This window comes from Perca fluviatilis, chromosome 10 (genome assembly GCF_010015445.1).
Source record: "Perca fluviatilis chromosome 10, GENO_Pfluv_1.0, whole genome shotgun sequence".
In the NCBI taxonomy this organism is placed as follows: Eukaryota; Metazoa; Chordata; class Actinopteri; order Perciformes; family Percidae; genus Perca; species Perca fluviatilis.
In genome coordinates this window covers 17,831,813-17,856,664 of record NC_053121.1, presented here as the reverse complement: position 1 = coordinate 17,856,664, position 24,852 = coordinate 17,831,813, and the positions used below count along the sequence as shown (strand labels likewise).

At 39.6% G+C, this 24,852-nt stretch overlaps 4 protein-coding genes and 1 long non-coding RNA gene across 5 annotated transcripts; 3 read left to right on the top strand and 2 right to left on the bottom strand.

Moving 5' to 3' along the window:
• The first annotated feature begins 288 nt into the window (after positions 1 to 288).
• Positions 289 to 8,889, top strand: hspa4b (heat shock protein 4b). The gene is made up of 19 exons (XM_039813923.1): positions 289 to 591; positions 1,214 to 1,271; positions 1,502 to 1,642; positions 2,606 to 2,728; positions 3,038 to 3,137; positions 3,266 to 3,399; positions 4,413 to 4,657; positions 4,772 to 4,848; positions 4,994 to 5,145; positions 5,280 to 5,386; positions 5,495 to 5,628; positions 5,864 to 6,063; positions 6,189 to 6,284; positions 6,576 to 6,731; positions 6,845 to 6,970; positions 7,098 to 7,205; positions 7,381 to 7,500; positions 7,823 to 7,984; positions 8,340 to 8,889. Exons 1-19 carry the CDS (start codon positions 485 to 487, stop codon positions 8,544 to 8,546), a joined length of 2,553 nt encoding a protein of 850 aa, XP_039669857.1. The 5' UTR covers positions 289 to 484; the 3' UTR covers positions 8,547 to 8,889.
• A 1,221-nt stretch (positions 8,890 to 10,110) lies between these two features.
• Positions 10,111 to 12,782, top strand: gnpda1 (glucosamine-6-phosphate deaminase 1). Its single transcript, XM_039813411.1, is given in 8 exon segments — positions 10,111 to 10,406; positions 10,705 to 10,832; positions 11,219 to 11,320; positions 11,425 to 11,607; positions 11,749 to 11,933; positions 12,172 to 12,281; positions 12,283 to 12,344; positions 12,482 to 12,782. Coding segments are annotated over 7 exon segments (828 nt in total). The 5' UTR covers positions 10,111 to 10,406; positions 10,705 to 10,708; the 3' UTR covers positions 12,544 to 12,782.
• A 511-nt stretch (positions 12,783 to 13,293) lies between these two features.
• LOC120566774 (NEDD4 family-interacting protein 1-like) lies at positions 13,294 to 21,948 on the top strand. The gene is made up of 8 exons (XM_039813412.1): positions 13,294 to 13,499; positions 14,803 to 14,896; positions 16,723 to 16,862; positions 16,994 to 17,081; positions 17,673 to 17,797; positions 18,006 to 18,072; positions 18,160 to 18,268; positions 20,311 to 21,948. The coding sequence occupies exons 1-7, from the start codon at positions 13,464 to 13,466 to the stop codon at positions 18,264 to 18,266; spliced, it is 657 nt and encodes a 218-aa protein (XP_039669346.1). The 5' UTR covers positions 13,294 to 13,463; the 3' UTR covers positions 18,267 to 18,268; positions 20,311 to 21,948.
• On the bottom strand, positions 15,713 to 16,763 carry LOC120566776. Its single transcript, XR_005640462.1, has 2 exons — positions 16,688 to 16,763; positions 15,713 to 16,346 (listed from the first exon to the last, which is right to left on the bottom strand). It is a non-coding gene; the product is annotated as an uncharacterized LOC120566776 (long non-coding RNA).
• On the bottom strand, positions 21,502 to 24,772 carry fgf1a (fibroblast growth factor 1a). Its single transcript, XM_039813413.1, has 3 exons — positions 24,447 to 24,772; positions 23,361 to 23,464; positions 21,502 to 22,765 (listed from the first exon to the last, which is right to left on the bottom strand). Exons 1-3 carry the CDS (start codon positions 24,610 to 24,612, stop codon positions 22,565 to 22,567), a joined length of 471 nt encoding a protein of 156 aa, XP_039669347.1. The 5' UTR covers positions 24,613 to 24,772; the 3' UTR covers positions 21,502 to 22,564.
• Positions 24,773 to 24,852: the final 80 nt, after the last annotated feature.

Below are 24,852 nucleotides of genomic sequence, written 5' to 3'. Positions count from 1 at the left end.
AACTTAAATGCTGAAATGTTCCATTGGTGAGCGTCTGTCACGAGTGATTTGAGAAAAGAGCAGTAGTTCAAATAATGGTAGTGGATGGGCCTTTCATGTTGAAGTAGGCCACAGAAAGTTTGGGGCCACAGCATTAGCAGGTGTAAATCATAACGGATATTGTAGAAATAGCAGCTTTATGTGTACATTTACAGTAAAAATGTAAAGCTGCTGCTGTAATAGGTTTCCTTGCCTCTAGGGGCGCATGATAACAGCTTCTAACGCTCTGCAGTCGGCTGCTATTGGTCGGTGGGACAGAGAAAATTCCTGAACGCTCTCACGCATCAGCCGGCGCACCGCATGCTGCTACCCAGCTTCATGGAACAAGAACAAGGGTGTATTACCGTCCGCTGACTGAAACCCACTGTAGCTGCTGCACTTTTAGCACTGAATTATATTTCTGTTCTTCCTTGTAATTACTGTACTCTACAGTTAGCTAGTGAAGATGTCAGTTGTCGGATTTGACGTCGGGTTCTTGAACTGCTATGTAGCGGTAGCCAGAGCCGGGGGGATTGAAACTGTCGCTAATGAATACAGCGATCGATGTACACCGTAAGTACGATTGGGTACATGTATTGTGTATGATTTGTGTTGTATTACCTATCCCCATAGCAGGTACAGGATGTGAACGAATCCACTTTTGGTTATCTTAACTGGGTAGAAGCTAACGTTGCTTCGTAGCTAGTTAGCATGCTACACATTTCACAACAGGAAACGCTGCATGTGAGTGCTAAAGCTAATGCTAGCTAAAACGGAACCATTGTGAGTACAAAGAAATCCTTATAACTACTATTACTACTTCACATGATTAAATGCTTCTTGTGGTGACTATCAAAATGTCGTCGAGATAAACTAAAGACTAATATTTGACCTGCTCAGTCAGGTGATTGATTTTTTTTTTTTTACTGCAGGCATGAATGAGCGCATGATGGGAGGAGGCCGGGTCGTGGCTGTCAAACGGCTTTATCAATCCATTGTGCCTCGTTTTCAGACCCATAATTCATAGTATAAGACGATAAAGGGGTATAGAGTATATATTTGCAAACACGAAAAAAAGTATTGTTAGGTTAAATCGCCATCATCACAACCCATTGCCATTTTATCACTGATTACATCAATATACAAGCTGCATCATTGTTGGGAAAAAAAAAAACTGAATTGTTTTTTTTTGTAGAGCATGTGTTTCTTTTGGACCCCGGAATCGATCCATCGGTGCTGCTGCTAAAAGCCAGGTATGTTTACATGGGAAAGGTTGGGACACTAGATACCTGATCACTACCCTTACAAAAGAGGGAGCTGTGTTTTCATAGTGCGTGGAGTGTGAGCATGAACAACATTAGACATGGCTACACAACACATCAAATTCAGCACCAACCTAGATCGAGTTTTTAAAGTAATGAATGCATAATTTGCTTCGCTGTGCATGTGTTTAAAAGACCGTTGGGTATCTTCTTTTTTACAGGTCGTCACAAACTGCAAGAACACAGTGCAAGGGTTCAAGAGGTTTCATGGCAGGGCGTTTTCGGATCCATATGTGCATCGCCTAAAAAACAGTTTGGTCTATGATATCGCACAAATGCCCACAGGAACAACTGGCATCAAGGTAAGGAAAGAATGAAGAAAATTCACAGTTAAAGTGATATGATAGAATGTTTAGTAACAGCCCAGCCACATTGGATATACTTCCTAATTATTCTTAGGTAAAATCCAATATTCACTCTAATGATTCCCATATATTTTTTTATATTTGGCCAGTCAGCCCTGATAATTATCAACATGCCAAATTAAATTTTTGGTTGGAGAAAATAAGCACTTCTCCAGGTCCAATCAAGAAGAGTCTTTATTATATGATTTATTAGTTGGGTATATCTGCATTTCAAAACTAGGGGCAGAGATTAAAAAAAAGAGAGAGAACACCTGGTAAACCATTAGGACGGTGCACCAGAAGTAGACCTCTGTCTATCACACCAACAAATACAAAGATAAAGCACTTGCAAAAAAATATCAAAATGTTAATTTAGTAAAAAGCAATAGACATACTACACATATCATATTGCACAGCATGATACAGTCCCATAAATGAGTACAATTACAGATAGTGTTTATTAAAGTGGTTTACAATAAAACAATTCATTCAGACATGAATATAATTTGTGTTTTGGAAACTCAAATTATTTATTTGTGTTCTGTGGTGTCAGTATTGTGCTCATTAATTATGTTTTTAGATAAGGTTTTAATGCCAACAAAGATGAACATCTGCTTTTTAAAGTTGTAAAAATGTCTGTCTGTGTCATCAATCATCAAAGTTTGAAATGTGGCCTAGATGATACAGTGGGAGTATAAGAGATACTGTTACGGCTGACTGAGAGACATTGTTACCTGTAAACATTAGTTACAGGCAATGTTTGGAAATGTAATTTATTGTTAGATTACATTTTTTCTTTTCTAAATTTGGTCAGAGGTTGAGGTAGATAGTTATTTTTGTACAGAACTCACATTTGAGTCGACATGGTTGGAATCACCCAGAGCAATGTAATAATTTTCTCATGTCTCACAATTTTTAAAGGTGATGTACATGGAGGAAGAGAAGGTGTTCAGCATCGAACAGGTCACTGCCATGCTGCTGACCAAGCTGAAGGAGACTGCGGAGCATGCTCTGAAGAAGCCTGTGGCTGACTGTGTTGTGTCTGTAAGTATTAAATATTACTGCACATATTTTGATGCTCTCCTTGTACATGATAAGTAGAGGGGCAACATATGCAGTCCTCTCTAGCATTAAAAAAAATCTTAAATGCTCTGGCCACACAGGTGTTTTTACTTGTATTGCCTGTTTACACCTGTTATCAGTATTATTAGTCCACAGAGTTTGGGGACATCATGTAATTCATTGCATAACTCCACCCAACTTCAGCCTGCCTAGAGGTCTAATCAGGCAGGTTAATTGAAAAAAATTAAAGATAAAAAAAATTAATTTCAAATGTTCTTCTATTGTAACTAGGTTCCCTGCTACTACACTGATGCTGAGAGGAGATCAGTAGTAGATGCTGCTCAGATTGCTGGTCTCAACTGCCTGAGGCTCATGAATGAGACAACTGCAGGTCTGTACTAGGTGTTTTGGGGCAGGGCTTGGGCATGGATGTGCATGTCAGTGATTGTTGACTGCACATTTTAACATTGATTCCAGTAGATGTTTACGTCATTAATAATATAACTATTTTCCTTCCAGTTGCATTGGCGTATGGGATCTATAAACAGGATCTCCCTGCTCCCGAGGAAAAGGCCAGGAATGTGGTGTTTGTGGACCTGGGCCATTCTGGATACCAGACATCAGTGTGTGCCTTTAACAAGGGAAAAGTCAAGGTGTGTAGCTAAATCAACACACTGAACATTCGTTGTCCTTGTTTGAGATAAAAAAGAGAAAGTAGACAAGAGTAGGCGATTGCAGCCAGGGGAGGTATCGAAAACGCATCGAACAGCTCTGAGTTGGCTTGATTCGACTTGCAAAGGCGGAAGTAGCTGTGGATGTAATAGAAATTCCATTATTATGATGGGCATTCTCACCGTCCGTGGCAGTATCATAAATTTTAAATATACCATTTCTGGACTGATTACTTCTCTTTACAGATCACTTGAATTGTGCACCAAAAGACAATATTAGTTTTTTTTCTAGCTATTTATATAGAGAACAAATGGAAGTGCAAATAGCCAAATCAAGTGAAGATAATATACAGCAGCAGCAACAGTGATGGCAACAACTGCAAAACACTACAAATAAATGTGACTTAAGTGTCTAGTCATTTTACAACAAATCAATACAGGGGGGTTGGATACTGCATGTAAAAGGGCACAACCACTTAATACTTTTCCAAATGATTTCTGTCGGTAGTTGATGGCAGAATCTATGAAATAAATGCTGTTTAATTTCTTGTACATAAACATTGTGAAATAATGATGAAAAATGATAATAGAAGAGTCATCATTTAATTGTGATTGGTGACTTAAAACTTTTGCGGAGCCAATTGGAGAGTTTCATCAATAGCAAAGGCTAAAAACTCCCAATGAGCACTCAGCCCGATCTACTGGCAAGTCGTTTCCCATCAAGAATTTCACTTCTGCAGCTTGTGGAGCGATACTGCGGTGCCTACCTCTTAAAACTGCACACGTTTTTGTGCCGTGAGATTTCCATGGTCTCCAGATTAAGTCGGACAAAATGACTAGCCATGATGCAATGCGCTCTGCCAGACGATGATTGAATTTGCGCAGGTCTGCGTCGGTCTAGCTCATCTCAAACAAGCCTAACATTCTACACGGTCTACGAAAGGCTTTATCTCATTCCTTCAACTCTCTCTTGGCCTCTTCTCCTTGTTTCTCAGGTCCTTTCTACAGCGTGTGACCCAGAGTTGGGAGGAAAGGACTTTGATGAGGTATTGGTGAGACACTTCTGTGAGGAATTTGGCAAGAAGTACAAGATTGATGTGAAGACAAAGCCCAGGGCTCTGGTCAGGCTTTACCAGGAGTGTGAAAAACTGAAAAAATTGATGAGCGCCAACTCCTCTGACCTGCCGCTTAACATTGAGTGCTTCATGAATGACATTGATGTCACTGGAAAACTGAACAGGTAGACCAACAAGAAATGCGTTGCTTTTAGTATCCATTGTTCTTAGCTACTGTGTCTTACTTTACATTTCCTTTGTAATGCTTAAGTCATGTTCACCTTTTTCTCTTGCACAAGGGGTCAGTTTGAAGAGATGTGCAGTGACATTCTTGCCCGAGTTGAGGCTCCACTGCAGAGCCTGCTGGAAAATACCAGTAAGTATGATTTTATTTTTTTTCCCAGTTGTGACGCACTTCACTTTGTTTACCTTCCTCTTTCCTATTAATTCAGTTAAATTACTAAACGTATGCACATTTTTTGGTTTGTGTGATGATAAAACTTGTGTTTTTGATCCATAAGAACTGAAAAAGGAAGACATCTATGCAGTAGAGATCGTGGGGGGAGCTTCCAGGATCCCATCTGTCAAAGAAAGAATCAGCAAATTCTTTGGGAAGGAGTTGAACACCACACTGAATGCTGACGAGGCTGTGGCCAGAGGTTGTGCCCTGCAGGTATTATGGCACCTCCCATTGCTCACCAGAAAGTCGTCCCATCAGAGCTTGAATAAGCATCTGCTGATGTGAAAGGGATGTTTTTTTTTTTTTTGTTTTCAGATAAAACATTTTTACTGTTTGTGTATCCACAGTGTGCAATACTGTCACCTGCCTTCAAAGTGCGTGAATTCTCCATCACAGACATTGTCTCCTATCCCATCTCCTTGAAGTGGCATTCTGCTGCAGAGGAAGGTTTGAGGTATGAAACAACAACAACCTGTTTTTGATCATTTCTGTTTTTTTTTTATCTATCTCTGCTCTTGTTTTGTTGAAAGTATAAATATTATGAAATATTCATTTGTTGCAGTGATTGCGAGGTATTTCCTATGAACCATGCAGCACCTTTCTCCAAAGTGCTGACCTTCTACCGGAAAGAGCCTTTTTCTTTGGAGGCCTACTACAATAACGCCACTGAGCTGCCCTACCCTGATCCCACTATTGGTAAGCAGCTCAAGCTTCCTAAGTGATGTCTGACCACCAGCGGGTAGTAAGACTCCTAAACAGACATCTTGTCATGTTTCTGTCTACCTGACACAAACACTGGGTTGACAAACATGAATAAATTGATTAGCAAAAGCCAATTACTGACCTCACCTCCCAAGAGTAATAGCATTAGCCTTACAGCTGTTTTGCCTGATAATTTCTGTTCTGTTAATTGTGTGTCTCCCCCCTCCAGGTCAGTTCTTGATCCAGAAGGTTGTCCCACAGGCATCTGGGGAGAGCTCCAAGGTGAAAGTCAAGGTGCGGGTGAACATCCATGGTATCTTCAGTGTGTCCAGCGCCTCCCTGGTTGAAGTGCAGAAGTCTGATGAGTCAGAGGAACCCATGGAAACAGAACAGGCCAATGGCAAAGACGAAGAGGTACAGCCAAATACAGTAAGTGATTTTCATCATAAGGGGTTCTCTTACAGCGAGTATCAGATTAGTATGTGTGCTACTATTTGTACTTATGTTTTGTGAGACACACAAAAAAAACATGTCTGGTTTTTATTACTCTGCAGAACAAGATGCAGACCGATCAGGATGAGCAGCAGAGTCAAGGAGACGGTCAGAAAGAAGCAGAAGAGAAGACGCCCCGTGAGAATGAGGAGATGGAGGTAAGCAAGAAGATTTGTCCTGTAGATGTTTGTTTTTAAAGGGCATACAAGTCGATACAATAGCCCACAATAAATTCTGTCTTCTCATTCAAGTAACTGGGGTTAGACATTTTAAACACAGTATGGTACAGTATAATACAATACCACTAATTTTAAGAAATAATTGACAGACTGTAAACAAAAACTAAACTTAAATTTAATGCAGATGTTCCTGTTGGGTCATTGCATGTATTGATTCATTTTGAGTGGTATTTTTGTGTCAATGCCGCCTATTCTCTTACCTTTTTATAGACTACCACAGAGGAGGGCAAAGGCGAGAAGAAGTCCGACCAGCCCCCACAAGCCAAAAAGCCCAAAGTCAAAACAAAAGTGCTTGAGCTTCCGATTGAGAACAGTCCACAGTGGCAGCTAGCGGATGACATGCTCAATCTTTTTGTAGAAAATGAGGTAACCAAACTTTCCGCCATCACATACGCACATTACAAAATCCACCCATCCTTAATTACTTGATCTATTTTGAAGTGTTTAGCGGTTACAGTTGCTGTTTGGATTCTCCTCAGGGTAAGATGATCATGCAGGACAAGCTGGAGAAGGAGAGGAATGACGCAAAGAATAATGTAGAGGAGTACGTGTACGAGATGAGGGACAAACTACATGGGATGTTGGAGAAGTTTGTCAGTGAATCTGTGAGTAAACAGTCACTCCTGACTCACTGTAAAGTGATAAAAATTAGCATCTTTATAATCACTGTCCAACAGATTTGGCTTTCCATAACATATTATGATTTTATTTTTATTTATTTTTCATTTTCAGGACCGAGATGCCCTGTCTTTAAAGCTGGAGGATACTGAAAACTGGCTGTATGAAGATGGAGAGGACCAACCTAAACAGGTGTACATTGACAAACTGGCAGAGTTAAAGGTAATTATTGCTATATTAATAGCTTTTTCCCCCTCCATTGTTTCATTGACTTTTTGATTTCTTTAACTGACATGTATTGTTTAGAATGATAACATTTCACTGGAATTGTACCTCCGTACCATTTAATTTCATTAGAAAAATAAAATGAATTAATTGTATATGGTGTCCGCTGTAGAAACTTGGCCAGCCCATCCAGGAGAGGTATACAGAAGCTGAAGAGAGACCTAAAGCATTTGAGGAGTTGGGAAAACAAATCCAGCAGTACATGAAATTTGTGGAAGCATACAAAATGAAGGTAAATCTAAATGCTTTTAAAGAGGATTTTGGCATTTTTTTTATTGTGAATCAAAGTAACGGCTTTTACTAATGGTGGCTGTGGTAGAGTGGGTTCCCTCCCTCGACCACAAGATCGGTGGTTCGATCCCAGGCTCGCTGTATGTGGCTGTCCACTGCTCCTAATGCTTAGGATGGGTTAAATGCAGAGATTGAATCTCACTACATTGTACCGTACAATTTTACGTGACAAATAATAAAGTGTATTCTCTTCTTTCTTCTTCTAATGATGCCTGCGGTAATTAGTAACGCTACTTTTGTAATTTCCCGTTGTTGATTTCCAGGAGGAGCAGTATGACCATTTAGATGAGGCAGATGTCAACAAAGTGGACAAACTGGCCAGCGATGCAATGATCTGGATGAACAGTGCCATGAACCAGCAAAGCAAACAGAGCTTGACGGTGGATCCCTCCATTAAAGTAAAAGACATTCAAGCAAAAACAAGGGTGAGTGTCTACTCTGTCAGTACATCACACAGAAAAGTGACTAGAATGCAGGACATGGAGAAACCCATGCATGTAAAATAAAGACGCAGCAAGATTTGTCCAATTTAAAACAAATGGTAGCCATTGTTGGCTATAGCTAATCAGATGGTTGGCTTTATTCATGTTGCATTCATTCAGCTGTTTGCTCCTCCATGCACATGAGACACTGAGGTCAACTATCTACCAGGAACACACAGAACTGTCTCTCTGCTAGATTATTGGGCCAGAACCTATGTGTTGATCTCCCACACAACTGTACTGTCTTTCTTTAAATGAAACCATTGTATCATGTTTCCTTTTTGTGTAATTTTTCCAGGAGCTTTTCTCCACTTGTAACCCCGTTGTGACCAAGCCCAAGCCCAAGCCCAAGGTGGAGCTTCCAAAGGAGGACACTCCTGCAGAGCAGAACGGGCCTGTCAATGGACAGGATAAACCCCAGGAAGAAACTGCAGACAAGGGAACGACAGGAGGCAACCCCACCTCAGAAACCACACAAAACAAGCCTGACATGGACCTTGATTAAAGCAGCCTGATGCCCGTGTAAGCAAAGCTGAACGGGAGCTGGTTGTTTCAGATTGAGATGCAGCCTGGGTGTATATCAGAGCAGGTAAAGTGTTTCAGGAACTGCACTCCACGGTCAAAAGCAGGCAGGGTGATTAGCACACTGAGCCCAGATCCTGGTGGCATCTCTGTCTGATGACATAGCATGCCTTCTCTCTTTCTGGATGACATAAATCAAAAGCCAGCTGCAATAAGCCTGTTTGACAATGAGCGCTGTACACATAATGGTATTTATTTCTGTTGTGTGCTCTGTAAGTGTTCTGGTCTGTGTCACAATATGGTTTTAATAAAGTTATTGAAAATCACTTGTACCATCTTTATTACTTTTGGTCAAATCTACCCAATGCTTCACAAAGGCATTGCTTCTATCCAGCTGCCACTGAAGACAGGTCATATTTCTGGGAATTTAGAGGGAGTTTTGATGACATAAACAAGAGTTAACATTCTACATAAAACGTATATTATGTTTTATTTTTGAATGACATTTTAAAGTTGTACTGCTTTTAGGCACACAGCTTAAATAAAAAGGGCTAACTAGTATTAGAGAAACATCTGCATAATGTAAATTGGTACAAATTTACAATTAAATTGAACAGTTAAATGACCTCTGTTTAAAGTTTAGTTTGTACTTGAATGGGCTCGTGACCTCACTGTTTCTAAAATCCTAGCTGTGGCCCTGCTAACTAACTTGTTAGGTTAAATCCTATACATCCATGGTTCAGTTATCTTTAATATGGGCATGGGAATAATTAACGTGATTTTTTGAATATATACAGTACAGGCCAAAAGTTTGGACACCTTCTCATTCAATGCGTTTCTTTTTTATTTTCATGACTATTTACATTGTAGATTCTCACTGAAAGCATTAAAACTATGATTTATTTCACACTTTTTTGTTAAGTACATAATTCCATATGTGTTCATTCATAGTTTTGATGCCTTCAGTGAGAATCTACAATGTAAAATAAAAAATTAAATTACTTTATGGGCAAAATATGAACCTGATAAAGTGGTGAAGTTGAGTTATTTAATTTTTTTTCATTAACTGTAAATTCTCACGTTACAAAAATAAAAATAAATATAACTTAACTGAAAGGTAGGCAATTAATTTCACATCGACAATATATGAACACATTGTTCCTATTTATAATTTGGATAGACCCTAGAATTTAATTCTGAAAAGGTTCAAATGCCTGCCGAGACTTAGCTAGCTTTGTGGACATTTCCTAGTAGAATAATAAGTTGACAATCCGTTGTACTGTCTGGTTTTCATTTTCATAGTATAGCCTAATATTACCAGAGACGTTTTAATTATAGAGAATATTGGATATTACTTCTTATAATGGGTTACTTCTTATAATGGGTTCCAGCTTGAGTGAAAAAGAGGAGGCATTCACGAGGCATTTTTACAATGAAAATGTACTCGTTTTCTTCTATGTCGCTTAGGAACTACTATGTTTTCTACTAGGAATGAGTTTGGGCTAAAGACTCATTTTGGTTAGCTAGCTACATACAGTATGTCATGCACGCTTGCTCTCTTCATTCATGTATGTACCGGTACGTAGGCCAGCTTCGACATACGACTAATGTTTCTACAGTAAAAAGCTGTAAACCACCCGACAGAACCGTTTTTAGTAATTTAAGGACCCTCAAGTCAAACTAGCACATTTTTTATTCATTATTCACCTAGCTAGCTAGTGTAGCTGATGTTCAGTAATCGTCACCTCCGCTCGCGAGGAGCGCTGTTTGCATCCAGCAGCAGGAATCACATGATCCATCCAGACGTCTGCTGCGAGTAAAAGCTACAGATACACAGTCCAAGGTAAACGTTATACAATAACTGTTTTCTTTGGGTTTTGTTGTTATGACATTAATACAGTGAAAGTTTTGGTAACAATGCGCGGTTGCGTCAAAGTTGACCTTTTGGTAGCTTGTTGAGCAACACTCCTGCATTAACAGTTATCTTACTTTACTGTCGCTGGATGATGTAGTTAACTTACCTTGATGAGTCTAAAGTCTGGTTAAGGTGTGTTTTGTCCTGAATAACAAGCAGAGCAGAGGCAGAGCTCCTTCAGACAAGCAACCCGTTCCTCTTTTCGTGTTTTTTTTTTCTCCTCCAGGACAATGAAGCTGATCATTCTCAATGACTACGACCAGGCAAGCGAGTGGGCTGCAAAGTACATTAGAAACAAGATCGTACTGTTTAGACCTGGCCCAGACAGATATTTCACCCTGGGGCTTCCCACAGGTGAGTAGGAGCTGTGTATATTTGTTTCAGGATTCAGTGCTGGAGATACTGATACAATATTTCCCCCCATACCTATCTACTAATTCAGTGTCAGTGGTGGAAATATCCACCACAGGCCCATAAATGAGAAAATGCTCAAATTATACCTGAGTATAGAGTAAGTATTATTTAAATTAGGGTACATGTAAACTATGTATTGCTAAGAGCCAGGATCCATGACATACATTTAGTGGAGTTAAATATACAACACTTTCCTCTGAAACATAGAAAAGTAAGGAAAGGAAATGGAAAGACTCAAGTACCGTGACTCAAAATAAAATGCTCATGTGAGTAAAGTACTTTTCCACTCTGTTACTTTTGCTTTGTAAGCTTTTGCCTGTTTTCAGGAAGCACCCCCCTGGGTTGTTACAAGAAACTCATTGAGTACTACAAGAAGGGACAAATCTCATTCCAGTATGTAAAAACCTTCAACATGGATGAATATGTAGGTAAGCTTTCATTGTTCTTTCTCCCCACATAACATGCTTACACATTGAGGAAAACTTGAACGCTGTGATCTTGCATATTGAAACTGTCAAACAATCTTGCATAGGACTTCCCAGAGATCACCCTGAGAGCTACCACTCCTTCATGTGGAATAACTTCTTCAAGCACATAGACATAAAAGCAGAGAACACTCACATCCTGGATGGCAACGCTGCTGACCTGCAAGCAGAGTGTGCATCCTTTGAGGAAAAGATAACAGCCGCTGGGGGGATCGAGCTCTTTGTCGGAGGTCAGTATGTCACAGTGCTGATAATGAAATACATAACCAACTAAACTTTTCAGATTTTGTGCTCAATCCCATCCCAATCCATTTTGCAGTCATTGTTGAAGTGTTAGTTAACATTCAAACGGCTCCTCCTGTCCTTGTCAGGTATTGGACCAGATGGCCACATTGCCTTCAATGAGCCTGGTTCAAGTCTAGTTTCCAGGACCAGGGTGAAGACCCTGGCAAAGGACACTATCATGGCTAATGCACGATTCTTTGATGGGGATCTATCAAAGGTGCCCACCATGGCACTGACTGTGGGAGTGGGCACTGTCATGGACGCAAAAGAGGTTAGAAGCCTAGATGAATGTCAGCAATCTTTCCTGCTTTTGGGTTCGGTGTTTATGCTTCTGCAAAATCCTAAATATACCATATGTTAGTAATGATAATTTTCTGTCAGACCTTTAAGTTGCAGAACAGTGTGCATTGTGATCTTGTCATTTTCCTGATGCACCAAAAAAACACCAACTACAAGTTGCTCTTGCTCAGCCACACAGGCCACACGTCAAATTTTTAATTTCTTCCCAGGTCATGATTCTCATCACTGGAGCACACAAGGCATTTGCTTTATACAAAGCTATAGAGGATGGTGTGAATCACATGTGGACAGTGTCTGCGTTCCAGCAGCACCCACAGACTCTTCGTATGTGATGAAGACGCCACCCTTGAACTGAGGGTTAAAACTGTAAAGTACTTCAAAGGTGAGACTAAATCACAAAGCAACAGTGCTAAAAAAAAAACCCCCACTATATTTCACTTTTAATAAATTGCAACCCAGGTTGCATTTAGCAAAAATATTTGCAAAACAGGCATGAATCACAGTTCATTCTTTCTTTAGGGATGATGCACGTGCACAACAAGCTGGTGGAGCCACCTCCCTCAGTGCCAAAGAAGAACTGACGATATCTTGTCCAAACTTTGGATTCATGAAGTCTTTTTCAAAATGTAACACTCCAATGATTCCTTCCTCCGGTGGAGATATATCAAGCAATGCTTGGGGTAAACCTCACCCTTGTAAAAAAAAAATTAAAAATAAGCAGTTGTTGGTATTGTGCAGGCAAGTCGGGTTTCCATGTGATGGTGTTCATACTGCTTTGCTTCTCATTTGTTATTTTTAATAAAGTGCATTTGATTTTTAATTTCCGTATCTCTGTGTGATTGGGGATAGAGCTGTGGTGTTTAGCATAGTCTGTTCCTCCTGTCACATGACAACGCGGAACAACTAATGTGGCATTTAAGTGCTGCTTGTAAGCGTCTATTTTCAGATTTGTGCTGGAAGTAAAGGTAAAATGGTACCATACTAATTATAGTAATAATAACATTTTACCATTGCATGACCTTCAAAGCCAATGTTCAAAAGAATGTCTTTATCCTGAAATTAAATTGTTTGCCCAGTTTTTTTTCTTATAAAAATGTTGAACAGCAACCCAAAATATTCTGGTATGCGTAGTGGTAAAACAAATAACAAATGTTGATTATTTTAGTTCACAGGAAGTGCACGGATAGTCAATATCACGTTCAAATCTCTGTAATGTCTTGATATTTTGTAGAAAACCTTTTTACCTTTGTTTGTAAGACGGGACTTTTACTTGATCATGCACGAATAACTCGTCACCGAATATTCCGACAGTACATGAAAGCAGCATCAGAGCCTGCCATCTACCGTGCGGGCGTCAGGGGGAAGAAGGAAGGAGATGGCCGATTAGAAGACAACGTTACCTTTGCTACTTCGTTGGCGAGATTCCTTTAACACATCTTTCAACGCATCTTAACCGCTGAAGTAGGAAGAGGACGTTTTAAGTATTCGCTCCTCTTCCACAATGGCAGAACAAAACAGCAACGTCAGATATCAAGAGGTATGTAACAGTTTGCTGGAACGCTAAAATGTAGCTAGTGAGCCAGCAGCTAACGCTAGTCAACATAAGCCTGTCACTAAGAGGAAAACAACGAGCTCGACCGACATTTGTTTACGGGCGGGCCTGAGTTGGCGATAAATATTAACCCAATTGTTCATACTAAAATAAACTATCAAGTGAATAATCATAATTTTGTCACATATCATTTGAAGCCCATGTGACCCATTTTCATTTAGAAGCTTAGTAAGTTACTCATTAGCTAAAGTTAGTATTGGCTGGCCTGAACAGGAGTGCTGTGTAGTGTCACTTTGTCAAGCCTTGATCCAGCACATTGACCAGTCCTAGCCTGTCAGTAATTGAAACTCCAGCGACAACACGGGATCGAAATACTAATGCGAAGCCTACTCATTTATTAACATAAATTGATTTGCAGGTAATGTGTGAGATCACGAGTGCACAGTTCATAGTTCAATTGGGGCTATGTAGTTTTGACGATGTATCGGAGGTTACTGTGTTATCAATGATAACTTATCATTGATAGAGCAGTGTAGCTAATCCTTTCTATTTGGAGACCGTAATGGTTGCAGACATATCTGTCATAACCACTTGTTGCACAGTAACGTTATATTAATCAAGTGCGACATCAGTGATGCAGGTTTATTGCTCTTTGAGGAGTTGGCACACTTTTTAGGATGTTTTTCCTTAAAGCACCTCCAGTCCATCGGTATTGTGCTTGTTCACTACCAGGCCTAAGTAGATGTAGGCAGTATAGCTAAAATCTTCTTGTAACGTCACATTGTCACAAATGGAAATTTAAATGAGAGTTTTTACAGATCAAACAACAGATGGTCTTGTCTGATTTTGACTTGCAACACTGTAATACTGAATACAATCGGAAATCGTACAGGGATAGTTACAACGGTATGAGCAGTAGACAAATATCTATTGTCTCCGCAATATGGATTAGTGCAAAATCCGAATTGCAGGAGGCACAATATTTGTTAAAGGAAAATATGTGTCAAAATACAATTTTGAATTAACTATTGTGGTGCTGCAGAGATGTCCTGGCCTACAAATCTCTGTTTGGTACAGATCCTTGCAAAAAAAAAAATCCCAGTATGATAATTTTAACATATTCGTCAATGAAAATGAGAATAATGATGCATAAATTATCAATCCCTCAAGTTCTGTAAATCGCATCGCAATTGCTATATCCGTCAAAAATAAGCATTCAGCCAACAACTAGAGTTTTCCTTAGATTTAAGTTTGACCCAAGCTGTGTTGTCATTTATTAACACTTCAGCTGGTGAATGAGGAGGAACCGGCCCAGCCAGCCCAGGAGGGTCCTGCTCAGGACGCACCACCACCCTACAGCAGCATCGCTGCAGCAAATGCAGGTTAGGAACCATCACAGCTCCATCACACACTGTCCCATAACTCAGAAACAGCACAATTTAGAAGTGGGAGTAATATTGAAATCCATTAATACCAGTTCCACTACATACACATTTTCTAAGTCTTGCATTGACAGCATTAAGAGTGTAGGAGTACTTTCAGTGAAATGTGCCTTTGAAACAAAAGCAAAAGTGAAGAGAAGGTATTTATAGAATAGTTATTTCCACAGTGTAACATTATTCTTGTGGAGTATGTAAGTAAAATTTATTTATATAGCGCTTTTCACAGATGGAAAAAAAAAAAATCCCAAAGTGCTTTACATCAAACATACAATATCATACATATTAAAACAAAGTACAAATAAAATCACAAGGTAATGCATAAAAATAAAGTGCGGATAGGTCCTCCAAAGTGAGAACCTTCTCATAGCTGTGCCTTGCATTAGAGCAGAACAAAGTCACACCCTGTATGATCACAGGCTCAACATTTATGGAGTATTTTAATGTTTAAGCTGTTTCAACAACTGCATATACTGCTGACTACTTTTAACTTTCATCTTCAGCAGCCATCAGATAAATATTCAAAACAAGTGTAAAAAGTCAAATATTTCCCTGATCCAAATGATTGATATGCCTTATAACTAGTGTACTGAATTACAGTACAGTATTTTATCTTTTCCTACACTGTTAGCCTCGGAACTAATCATGTAAAGGGGAGTAGCTTGTGTGCAAGGCCTTTTAGAAAGGTCTGATGTTTGTAATCTCACTTCTTAAGAGGGCATAGGTCAACATGTTTACGTATAAGCATTGAGCTCTTCCTGGGTGAGTATATTGATCTGGTCTAATGCAGTTTGTGTTTGAACAACACAAATGAGAATTCTGGACATCTGCCAAATGACCCAGATACAAGTCTTGGCTTGTATGGGACAGAACATACACAGAAATGCATACAGATACTTTATTTCTTTCTTCGTGCTGTAAGTCATCCCTCCCTGTTTTGGTTTTATAATTCTCTGCTTCTGCTACTTTCGCTTCCTTCAGAAGTAAAAGTAGAAGTTTGTCTGTCAGCAGTCAAACCTTTCGAAACAGCTGTTAATCAGTCAACATTGAATAATTTCAGTTCTGCAGTTACCATCAACATTTAGATACAAATTTCATTCCATATAGGTATCAAAATAATATCAATTTTTTTTTAGAGAGCCACCTTTAATTATCAATGCCTGTTTATTTATCTGTGTCTCTCTGTTAGTGGATATATCTGGGGATGGATGTTTTTTCTGCCTTTATGTCCCAAAATTACAAATGATAGTCCAACTCATGTTTTATCATTTGGGTCATCATTGCGTGCGTAAAGATAATATCTTTAGGCACCATGTCCAGCTTTTCTCTCCGTTCTGCAGAAAGTAGATTTGATTCATCACATCATCGGCTCTGTAGTAGTTTGGAAGAATTTCTACAACACAGTAAAAAAGCCATCTTACTGCAATAAATATTATTATTATTATTATTATTATTATTAATAATGTTACTTGGTCAGTCAATTACATTTTTGACCTTATATTGTTAACAATAAGGTGAAAAAACGTTTTTGAATGCAGTGACTCCACAGAATTAGCTATAGTTTATAAAGTGTAGAAAGTGTGTGATTGTAGCTCTAACATTAGCCCAACCTACGTACTGTATATGATAAATCATCACTAAAGACCCCGAAGAGGATTTCTTTTTTTTTCTTCTCCAATGTCACTCAGGAGTATCACATTTAGAAGAGTTTATTTTGAGACAATACCTCTGTACCTGGATGTGTCGTCATTTGCTTGTTGCCTCTGCAGCTTTCTTTGAATACAAGGAAGATGGAGGAAGATTTCCCAACCCTCCATCCTACAGCGTTGCCACCACTTTGCCCTCCTATGACGAGGCTGAGCGAAGCAAAGAAGAGGCAGCCATCCCCCTGGTCACTGGAAGAGTCACGGTAGATTGATCTCATTTTCAGACCTGTAGAAATATTTCTCGTCATGTACTAATACAAATAAAACATAAAAAAAAAACCTGAATGTAAACAAATGCTGTAATATATCTACATATTTCTTGCTGTTGGTGCAGGAGGACGACTTTGTGGCCAGGGATGACTTTGAAGACGCTGACCAGCTGCGAATAGGAAATGACGGCATCTTCATGCTCACTTTCTTCAGTAAGAACTAGTTCAGCATTTCAACAGTTGGCCCGTGTACAGTTTTACTTTCTAAAAGAGTAAACTGACTTTCAGTTTCTCTCACATAGTCGGCTTGTAATCAGATGATCTATCTATCTATCTATCTATCTATATTAATTTTTTTTTTTTTTTTTTTTTTTTTTTTTTTTTTTTTTTTTTTTTTTTTTTTTTTTTTTTTTTTTTTTTTTTTTTTTTTTTTTTTTTTTTTTTTTTTTTTTTTTTTTTTTTCTCTCTCTCTCTCTCTCTCAAAATCCAGTCACTGAACATGAAAAAGATATGCTCTTTCATTTAACATATGTTGCGTAGTTGCTCTTGAATAAGGGCTCTGGTATATTATTTTCTAAATTGAATTTGGCGTATTCACAAAGGCTGCAATACACAATGTACTGCGTGCAAATGCCAGTACACTCTGCACAAGTTTGTTTTCCAGCAAAAGACGGAATAGGAGGAAAATGTGTGCCAGCCAGTTTGATGACTTCAAAAAACAGACATCTTCGATTTAAAAAATCTCCTTCCGTCTATTGGTCATGGATTGAAAATGACATTCTTTTTTTTTTTTCCCCCCCCCAGTGGCATTCCTCTTCAATTGGATCGGCTTCTTCTTGTCGTTCTGTTTGACCACATCAGCCGCCGGCCGATATGGAGCCATCTCTGGCTTCGGCCTGTCCCTCATAAAATGGGTTCTTATTGTCAGGGTAAGAGCTGTTTAGTGAATATTCACCAAAACCAGTTTGGCTACTGAATGGGTGTTCAGTGTTGTAATGGTAGAGGATTACTAGTTCTTATCTGTATCACTGTACGGGGAGACTTAAACTCTGAAAATGGTCTAGGCTAACGTTCTAGGATCATGTCTTTTGGGGTTGATTAAGTCCTGACAGGTACTTGTTCTTTTATGTCTTCCAGTTTTCTACCTACTTCCCTGGTTACTTTGATGGACAGTACTGGATGTGGTGGGTGTTCCTGGCCGTGGGTAAGTGAGAAACATCATTTCATAAACAAATAGCATTGTGTGTTATTTCCCTTATTTTGCATTATATATCTCTTCTTTGCCCTGCAGGCTTCATGCTGTTCGTCAGAGGCTTTGTTAACTACTCAAGAGTGCGTAAACTGGCTGATCCCACCTATGCTACTCTTCCCCGGACAAGGGTTCTCTTCATCTATTAGAGGTAAAGTGTATTAATCTGGTCACACTCATCGTGGTTTGTCAATGGAGACCTTTACATGCACACAGGACTCCAGTTACAGAGAGTGATGAGATTAACTGAAAAAAAGGAAATATCTGGCATTGTTTACCTCCCACCTGAGTCCTGTGCTACGAAGCAAGATTTGGCGTTAACGAGGTAACTTCAGGTTCAACCCAGGGTTTTGTGTATCACAACGGTGGATCACTCGTTACCGGGTTAAATCGCCGTGGTAACTTACGCTGAACACCTAACCTGGTCGGGAGCGGGTTATGTTGTTGATTAGAGATCAACCGGTGTAAAAGCACCGCCTACTGACCAATCAATACTCGATTGATAACGGCGTCACCGTTCTTAGAAGATCCGGTAGCGCTCGGTGCGTGGAAAGAGAGAGAGAGAGAGAACTGCGCTTAGAAAAGTTAAAACATTTACAGAGCGACAACCCCGTTAACATTCTCTGATGTTTTTTTTATGAAAGATATAGATTTTCAGCAGAGGGAATTACATATAGGCTATTTGTCGGTTTCTTCAGCCGTGTGTTGGCAATTCTTTTATTTGCTCTCACGATCGCTTCCCGCTGCCAGGGTTGTAACTCAAATAATAGGCTAAAGCAACAACCGTTAATGGAAAGCACAAGTGTAATTATGGTCAGATCTTGGTCCTGACTGATGGGGAAGTGATATTGATAAGCATTGTGATTTACGCATCTACAGCGTCACCTATTTTTTTGCCAGCTTTCCTTCCTATTTTAGGAAGCAGCGACTGTATTGCATTTTGCCTGTAAAACCGTGTCTGTGTTCTTCCTATTTATGTAGAATTATAGTTTGTTCTTCTTATATAAAATATGCGGCTCTGGTAGATGTTTGCGATTGGTCGTGCTGTGCAAACACAGTCTCTTTTATGTGAACTCGTGTGTCGCTTGATTGGGAAACCCTGGGTTGACTGAACAAGTTGATAACCACCGTCGTGACACAGTGTATGCGGACCGTGGTTGTTAGGTTAGGTGAAGCCGGATAACTGAAATCAATCCAGGGCATGTTGGTCCTGCCAGGCCTCAAGTGTTAAATGCCATTCAAATCCTTAGTAAACACACCAGTGAGTAACTCACCCAAATCTGATAGAACTTTAGGCAGCTGAGTTGCATTGTGGGTAATATAGGCGCAGTGGTTTTGACAAGGAAGAAGAATGCATGGAATCAAATGAAGGGCGTTGTCACGATGGGGAGTGTCTAACAACGGCCCTTAGCTGGTGTAAAATCGCTGTAAACCACCGCCTCACGACTGGCTTATTGCTCTTATAAAACGGTTACTACATACACTACCGGTCAAAAGTTTGGGGTCACTTAGAAATGTCCATTCCACTCCATTACAGACAGAATACCAGCTGAGATCAGTTGCGTTGTTTTTTTTAACCAGGGCAGCAGTTTTCAGATTACATTATGTGCTTACATAATTGCAAAAGGGTTCTCCAATGTTTTCTCAGTTAGCCTTTTAAAATGATATCAGATTAGTAAACAAAATGGGCCTTTGGAACATTGGATGAATGGTTGCTGATAATGGGCAATGTAGATATTGCATTAAAGATCAGCCACTTCTTTCTGCAACAGTCGAGAACCCTTTTGCAATTATGTAAAAACATAATCTAATCTGAAAACTGCTGCCCTGATTAAAAAAAACAAACAATGCAACTGATCTCAGCTGGTATTCTAAGTGACCCCAAACTTTTGACCGGTAGTGTGTATACCTGGCAATGTTTTATAAAATATACACACAGCAACAAAAACTGCAAAAAATATATTGAGAACAAATAGTTGGCCTTCCGTGCAATGTAGTTCTTTAATCATGATAACTTAAGTAGATAAATACAGGAGGATCCTAATCTCGTCAGTCTGAGTTATTAATGTGCTTGTCAACATAGCCACTGACAAACCACAGACATTACACCGCACACCCTTGAATATTAAACCAATACTTCTGAAGTCCATTTTCTGGACTTGATTTGTTCATCTTCCCTTAACCTAAATCCAGGGTGTTGGATGTGGGACAACTGGACGTGACCAACACAAGCAGCAACTCTGTGAAGAGTTTACAAATTTTAAGTGGAGACACTTCACCAGAAATCGGCCAGACGAGTTATAGATGAAGACAACTCTCAATAAAATATTCAGGAATTATATCACTTGTTTTGAAACTTTATTAATGGAAAATGGTTAATTATATTCCCTCGATGTACTCATTAGTGGCCAATGTTAAGTGCTATTTAAATCTGTCTGTAATGTATGAGTAATGCCTTATATCATTTTGATGGTAGCGTACGAGCATGCATCTGCCCTTAAGGTAAAAAAAAAAAAGGAGGCGTCTCGTGTTGGTGACACTTGAAGCCAACAGATATTAATTAATACAGCACTCTGTAGACCTGCCTCAGCATGCAACACATTTTGTAATCTGCAGTTATGGTTTTATTGTGACTATTATAGGCTTTTTTTAGACACCACCTACACTTATTAAAAAGAAGCTTTCATTAGGCTGTAAATGCTGATATACCATACTTTAGACTCACCTGTTGGTTTTAGCTAGTGTTGCCCTTTTTTGTGTAGCCAGGAGGGGGCAGTGTTGTCTGCTGCTTCTAATTCATTAAGGGCATTGTCATCATAAAACATACAGGCTTGTGATTCAAATGCAGTGCGAGTAGAGCACATTAAAATGACGTCTATGTATCTACCGTATGTTAGATTTGTTGTTGTACATTGAATCAGGTAAGACGATCCGCCTCGGAAATAGAATTTAAGTTACAATTATGATTTTAGATGATCCAATTTTTAAACGTGGACAAGCCAGAAACCAGATGGCCACAAAACCGGGATGCAGAGTTGTGACAGCGACCAGGATGATTGGTATGGCTGTTTTTGAGCACATTTACTGGTTCATGTCCTCAAAAAGCTCAAGTAGATGTAATCGCCCGACCATACCATGACTCTTCAGTGAGTCAGCGGAGTCGGCATCTCCTTCATTGTCAGTGGAAAAGCTCTGTGATGATAGAAGAGAGTCCTGGCTGTCTGGATTTCAGCTGTTTATGATCCCACTCAGACGTTTGGATCAAATTATCTAAGAGCAAAAAAAAAAAAATAACTCCAATTCCATTTTCAGGTGGGTTTTTGCCTTAAGATTTAATTGACAGACAGGGAAGGGAAAAATGTTCTGTTATTTTTTTTATTTTTTTGTGTGTAAATGATTAATAAGGTGTAAGCTATCTTGTGGCTATCAAAACTATATCAAAGAATGTTGTATGCAGGTGCACTTTTAGAAACATAACCAATAAAACCCAGAGGATGTTCCTATCATTATTTTAAGTCCCAGACATATAAAACAAGGAATGACTGACACAGTGGTTTTTGTTTTTATATTCTAAGGGAAATGACATGTCAGGATAATAGCTTTTCATCATCTAAGTGCTGTTTTCAATGCGAGGAGTTAATCTGGATTTAGTCTGGTCCAAAAAACTGAACTGTTAGCTTAATCGGTTAACTTCATACTTCTGCCATGGCTTTGATACGGACTCATTATGCTTACTTCTATGTGATGTAAAGCTGCAACCTTGGGGTTTTGTTGTTATGAAACTGTACAGAAAATGTTTAGTGTTAAATAAATGTCACTTTTAATGCATCATTTCTTTGTCTGGATTGTATTACAGTCTTGGTTATATTATTTACAGGTTAGTATAATGAAGCAAAGTTATTCATGTGGCTCAGAGTGGCAGCTTTGGTCTGTTCAATGGCGCACTTGGTCATTTCGTAATTTTCCACATTGGTGGCAGCAAAGTGTAACTGCTGGAAATAAGACATTGCAGTTTTTCAGCTTGGACTTTTTTTTTTAAATTAAGCAGTTACTTGTTCCTGCCTCTGGTCTAACCTTCCACCAAATTTCATTGACATCTGGAGACAATTGTATATGATAATCAGGTAACTAAATGTGCTACATCATATACTACTTTTTTATTATAATAGAATATATATAATGGAATACTTGCTTTCTTGTTTGCTCTTCATGTTTTGCAATAAGAAGACCTGCCACCAGCTAAAATGGGACGCGTTAGTGGGGAAAAAGATGATGACATGCACAGTATTTTAGCTCAGATGCAAGCTGGTCCTTTCCCTTATAATTATCCGTTCAATTATTGCAGCTTCGCCCCCTTTTGTTCTTGACAGATTCATTTTTGCAAGCCCAACCCTTCACAACATTCGTTCCATTTAGGCTGAGGTATCGCTGTGTGCTGAGAGCGTCTTTACTCCCCGGAGTCACTCAGCTGTCGGGGCAGAAAGAAGACGGCCTTCTGTCCGATGTGAGTTCTAGGACCCAGTTTAGGTTTTCCGTTCTTTTTCAGAGCTACGTACCAATTCCTCTCCTGATATTTCTGAGGTACATATGTGTTGTAGTGGTTCTCCTCCAACTTCTCCAGGAAGTAACATTCAGCAGTCACTGTGGGCTGAAAGACGAACACAAAACCCCCAGTAACTGCACTTTAGGGGATTCAAGTTGTTTGGTTTAAAGGTCCCATGACATGCTGCTTTTTGGATGCTTTTATATAGACCTTAGTGGTCCCCTAATACTGTATCTGAAGTCTCTTTCCCGAAATTCAGCCTTGGTGCAGAATTACAGCCACTAGAGCCAGTCCCACAATGAGCCAAATTTTTTGGGTGGGCGGGCAGAGAAAGGGGAGGTAACCTTTCCCTTTATGACCTCATAAGGAGAAGATTCCAGATCGGCCCATCTGAGCTTTCCTTTTCTCAAAGGCAGAGCAGGATACCCAGGGCTCGGTTTACACCCATCGCCATTTCTAGCCACTGGTGGACCATAGGCAGGCTGGGGGAATGCATATTAATGTTAAAAAACCTCATAAAGTGAATTTTTCATGCCATGGGACCTTTAAGATTTAAAGTTTAAAAATGCAGTCACCAAAGAGTAATTAATAATTTACAACATCTAATGGAATATTCATCTACATATGCCTGCATCAAGTTTAATGTATTGATTTACTATTACTATCACATAGCATCATCAGGTCTATTGCAGATACTCACTGAACTGTACAATCGGCCCTCGTCGCTCATGGCCAAGTATCGCCCGGCTTCTGTTCCTTGGATGACCACTACACCTCTGTCCACAGCTTTGAGCTTTAAAACAACTGAAAGGAGAACGTTTATTTATTTTATTTTTTTAAACGTGAAGCTGAATAACAGACAGAATCTCATGAAATGAAGAGAACGGTGCAGTTACTCTTGTGACTAAGTCAATTTGTTGTCTTGAAGTCTTCAATGTCAGTCAGTCTTTCCGGTATTTGAAACTGACGTACTCAAGTATGAAGCAGGGAGCCTCTTTGTTAAAGAAATAAAAAGGGATAGATGGCAAACATGCATTTTATTTAATTAGCTTATCTGTCAATGACAATGCTCATTTATCAACAGAAAAAAGAACTGTAGGCCTAAATGAGCTAGTTACTAATTTTCATCTGCGGTCCCTGATGATATAAAATATAAACATAAATGACATATCTCATAGAATTCATATACACAACATAATACATTTGCACAAAAATACCACAACACATATGGTAGTTATGGCAGCCAAATAAGAGGAGTGGTGAAGACAGACAACTATATGTTGACATGTTTGGCATGACCTTTCATATAGACATTGAGGAGGCCTATATTTTTACAATGTTTTATAATTCCTCTGCATTTACCGATCAAGAGCAGAAAGATTGGCTTTCTAGAAAATAAATATTAACAAACCTCTGCACCATGTGTCCTGACTGTAAGGAGTGTGTTACACCATTATACATTTTATTTAGGGTTCAGCTTTCAGTCAAGTCTCTGCTACTTGATGTTTTTTTTTTGTAGGCCTATATTCTGTCTCATGCAGCTTTCATTAAATGCCTTTAAAATTAAGTCAAATATGCAAAACAGAACTACAGGGATGTTCTATCTTTACCAAGACTAAAATGAGCGGCGTCAGAAACGCCACGTTTCTATTAAAGACATTTACAGGACGCATGTCTCTTTTCCTGCTCGTACAGCGGACAGTAAAGGAAGTGAACGCATCATGTTGCAGGCCTGACCTGGATGTAAAATGCGGTGTTGTGCTGCAGTCTCACTCCTCTTACTTACTGTGAACGTCCCCGTCATCCCTGTGGCCCTGAACCGTCCCATCAGGGAGGATCTGGAGGTGGTGTCCGCCATTCATGCAGTACAGCCGGGTCCGCCGCCTGGAGTCCGGCAGCGGGCCGCTGTCCACCGTCTGCCCCTCTGCTCCCAACTTCTCCTCATCCGCCATCCTGCTCGGAATCAACCCAGCTGTGTGACCAACAGGGAGCTTTGTAGAGGAGTTTGGTTTTCTATGAGAACAATCCGCGGGCTCGGTCCCCTGCAGTGGTCAGGTGTTTACATGCTCGTGAACGAGCGCAGAGATCACAGAGGCAGCTGGGTGCGCGTCCCCGACTCCTGGGCTGAAAACTGTGTGATCACTAACAGGCCTCAACCCTAACTCTGAGAAATGTTGTATTCTTTTCTTTTG

What these genes read in the sequence shown, in the direction of transcription:
- hspa4b (XM_039813923.1), top strand. Translation starts at nt 485, where the DNA reads ATGTCAGTTGTCGGATTTGACGTCGGGTTCTTGAACTGCTATGTAGCG. An exon ending in GTGCTGCTGCTAAAAGCCAG is followed by an intron (nt 1,272 to 1,501) that starts GTATGTTTACAT and finishes TCTTTTTTACAG; the next exon opens with GTCGTCACAAACTGCAAGAA. An exon ending in ATCTTTTTGTAGAAAATGAG is followed by an intron (nt 6,732 to 6,844) that starts GTAACCAAACTT and finishes GATTCTCCTCAG; the next exon opens with GGTAAGATGATCATGCAGGA.
- LOC120566774 (XM_039813412.1), top strand. Translation starts at nt 13,464, where the DNA reads ATGGCAGAACAAAACAGCAACGTCAGATATCAAGAG. An exon ending in TGGTCACTGGAAGAGTCACG is followed by an intron (nt 16,863 to 16,993) that starts GTAGATTGATCT and finishes CTGTTGGTGCAG; the next exon opens with GAGGACGACTTTGTGGCCAG. An exon ending in AATGGGTTCTTATTGTCAGG is followed by an intron (nt 17,798 to 18,005) that starts GTAAGAGCTGTT and finishes TATGTCTTCCAG; the next exon opens with TTTTCTACCTACTTCCCTGG.
- fgf1a (XM_039813413.1), bottom strand. Translation starts at nt 24,612, where the DNA reads ATGGCGGATGAGGAGAAGTTGGGAGCAGAGGGGCAGACGGTGGACAGC. An exon ending in GGATGACGGGGACGTTCACA is followed by an intron (nt 23,465 to 24,446) that starts GTAAGTAAGAGG and finishes TTCTCCTTTCAG; the next exon opens with TTGTTTTAAAGCTCAAAGCT. An exon ending in AGGGCCGATTGTACAGTTCA is followed by an intron (nt 22,766 to 23,360) that starts GTGAGTATCTGC and finishes TTCGTCTTTCAG; the next exon opens with CCCACAGTGACTGCTGAATG.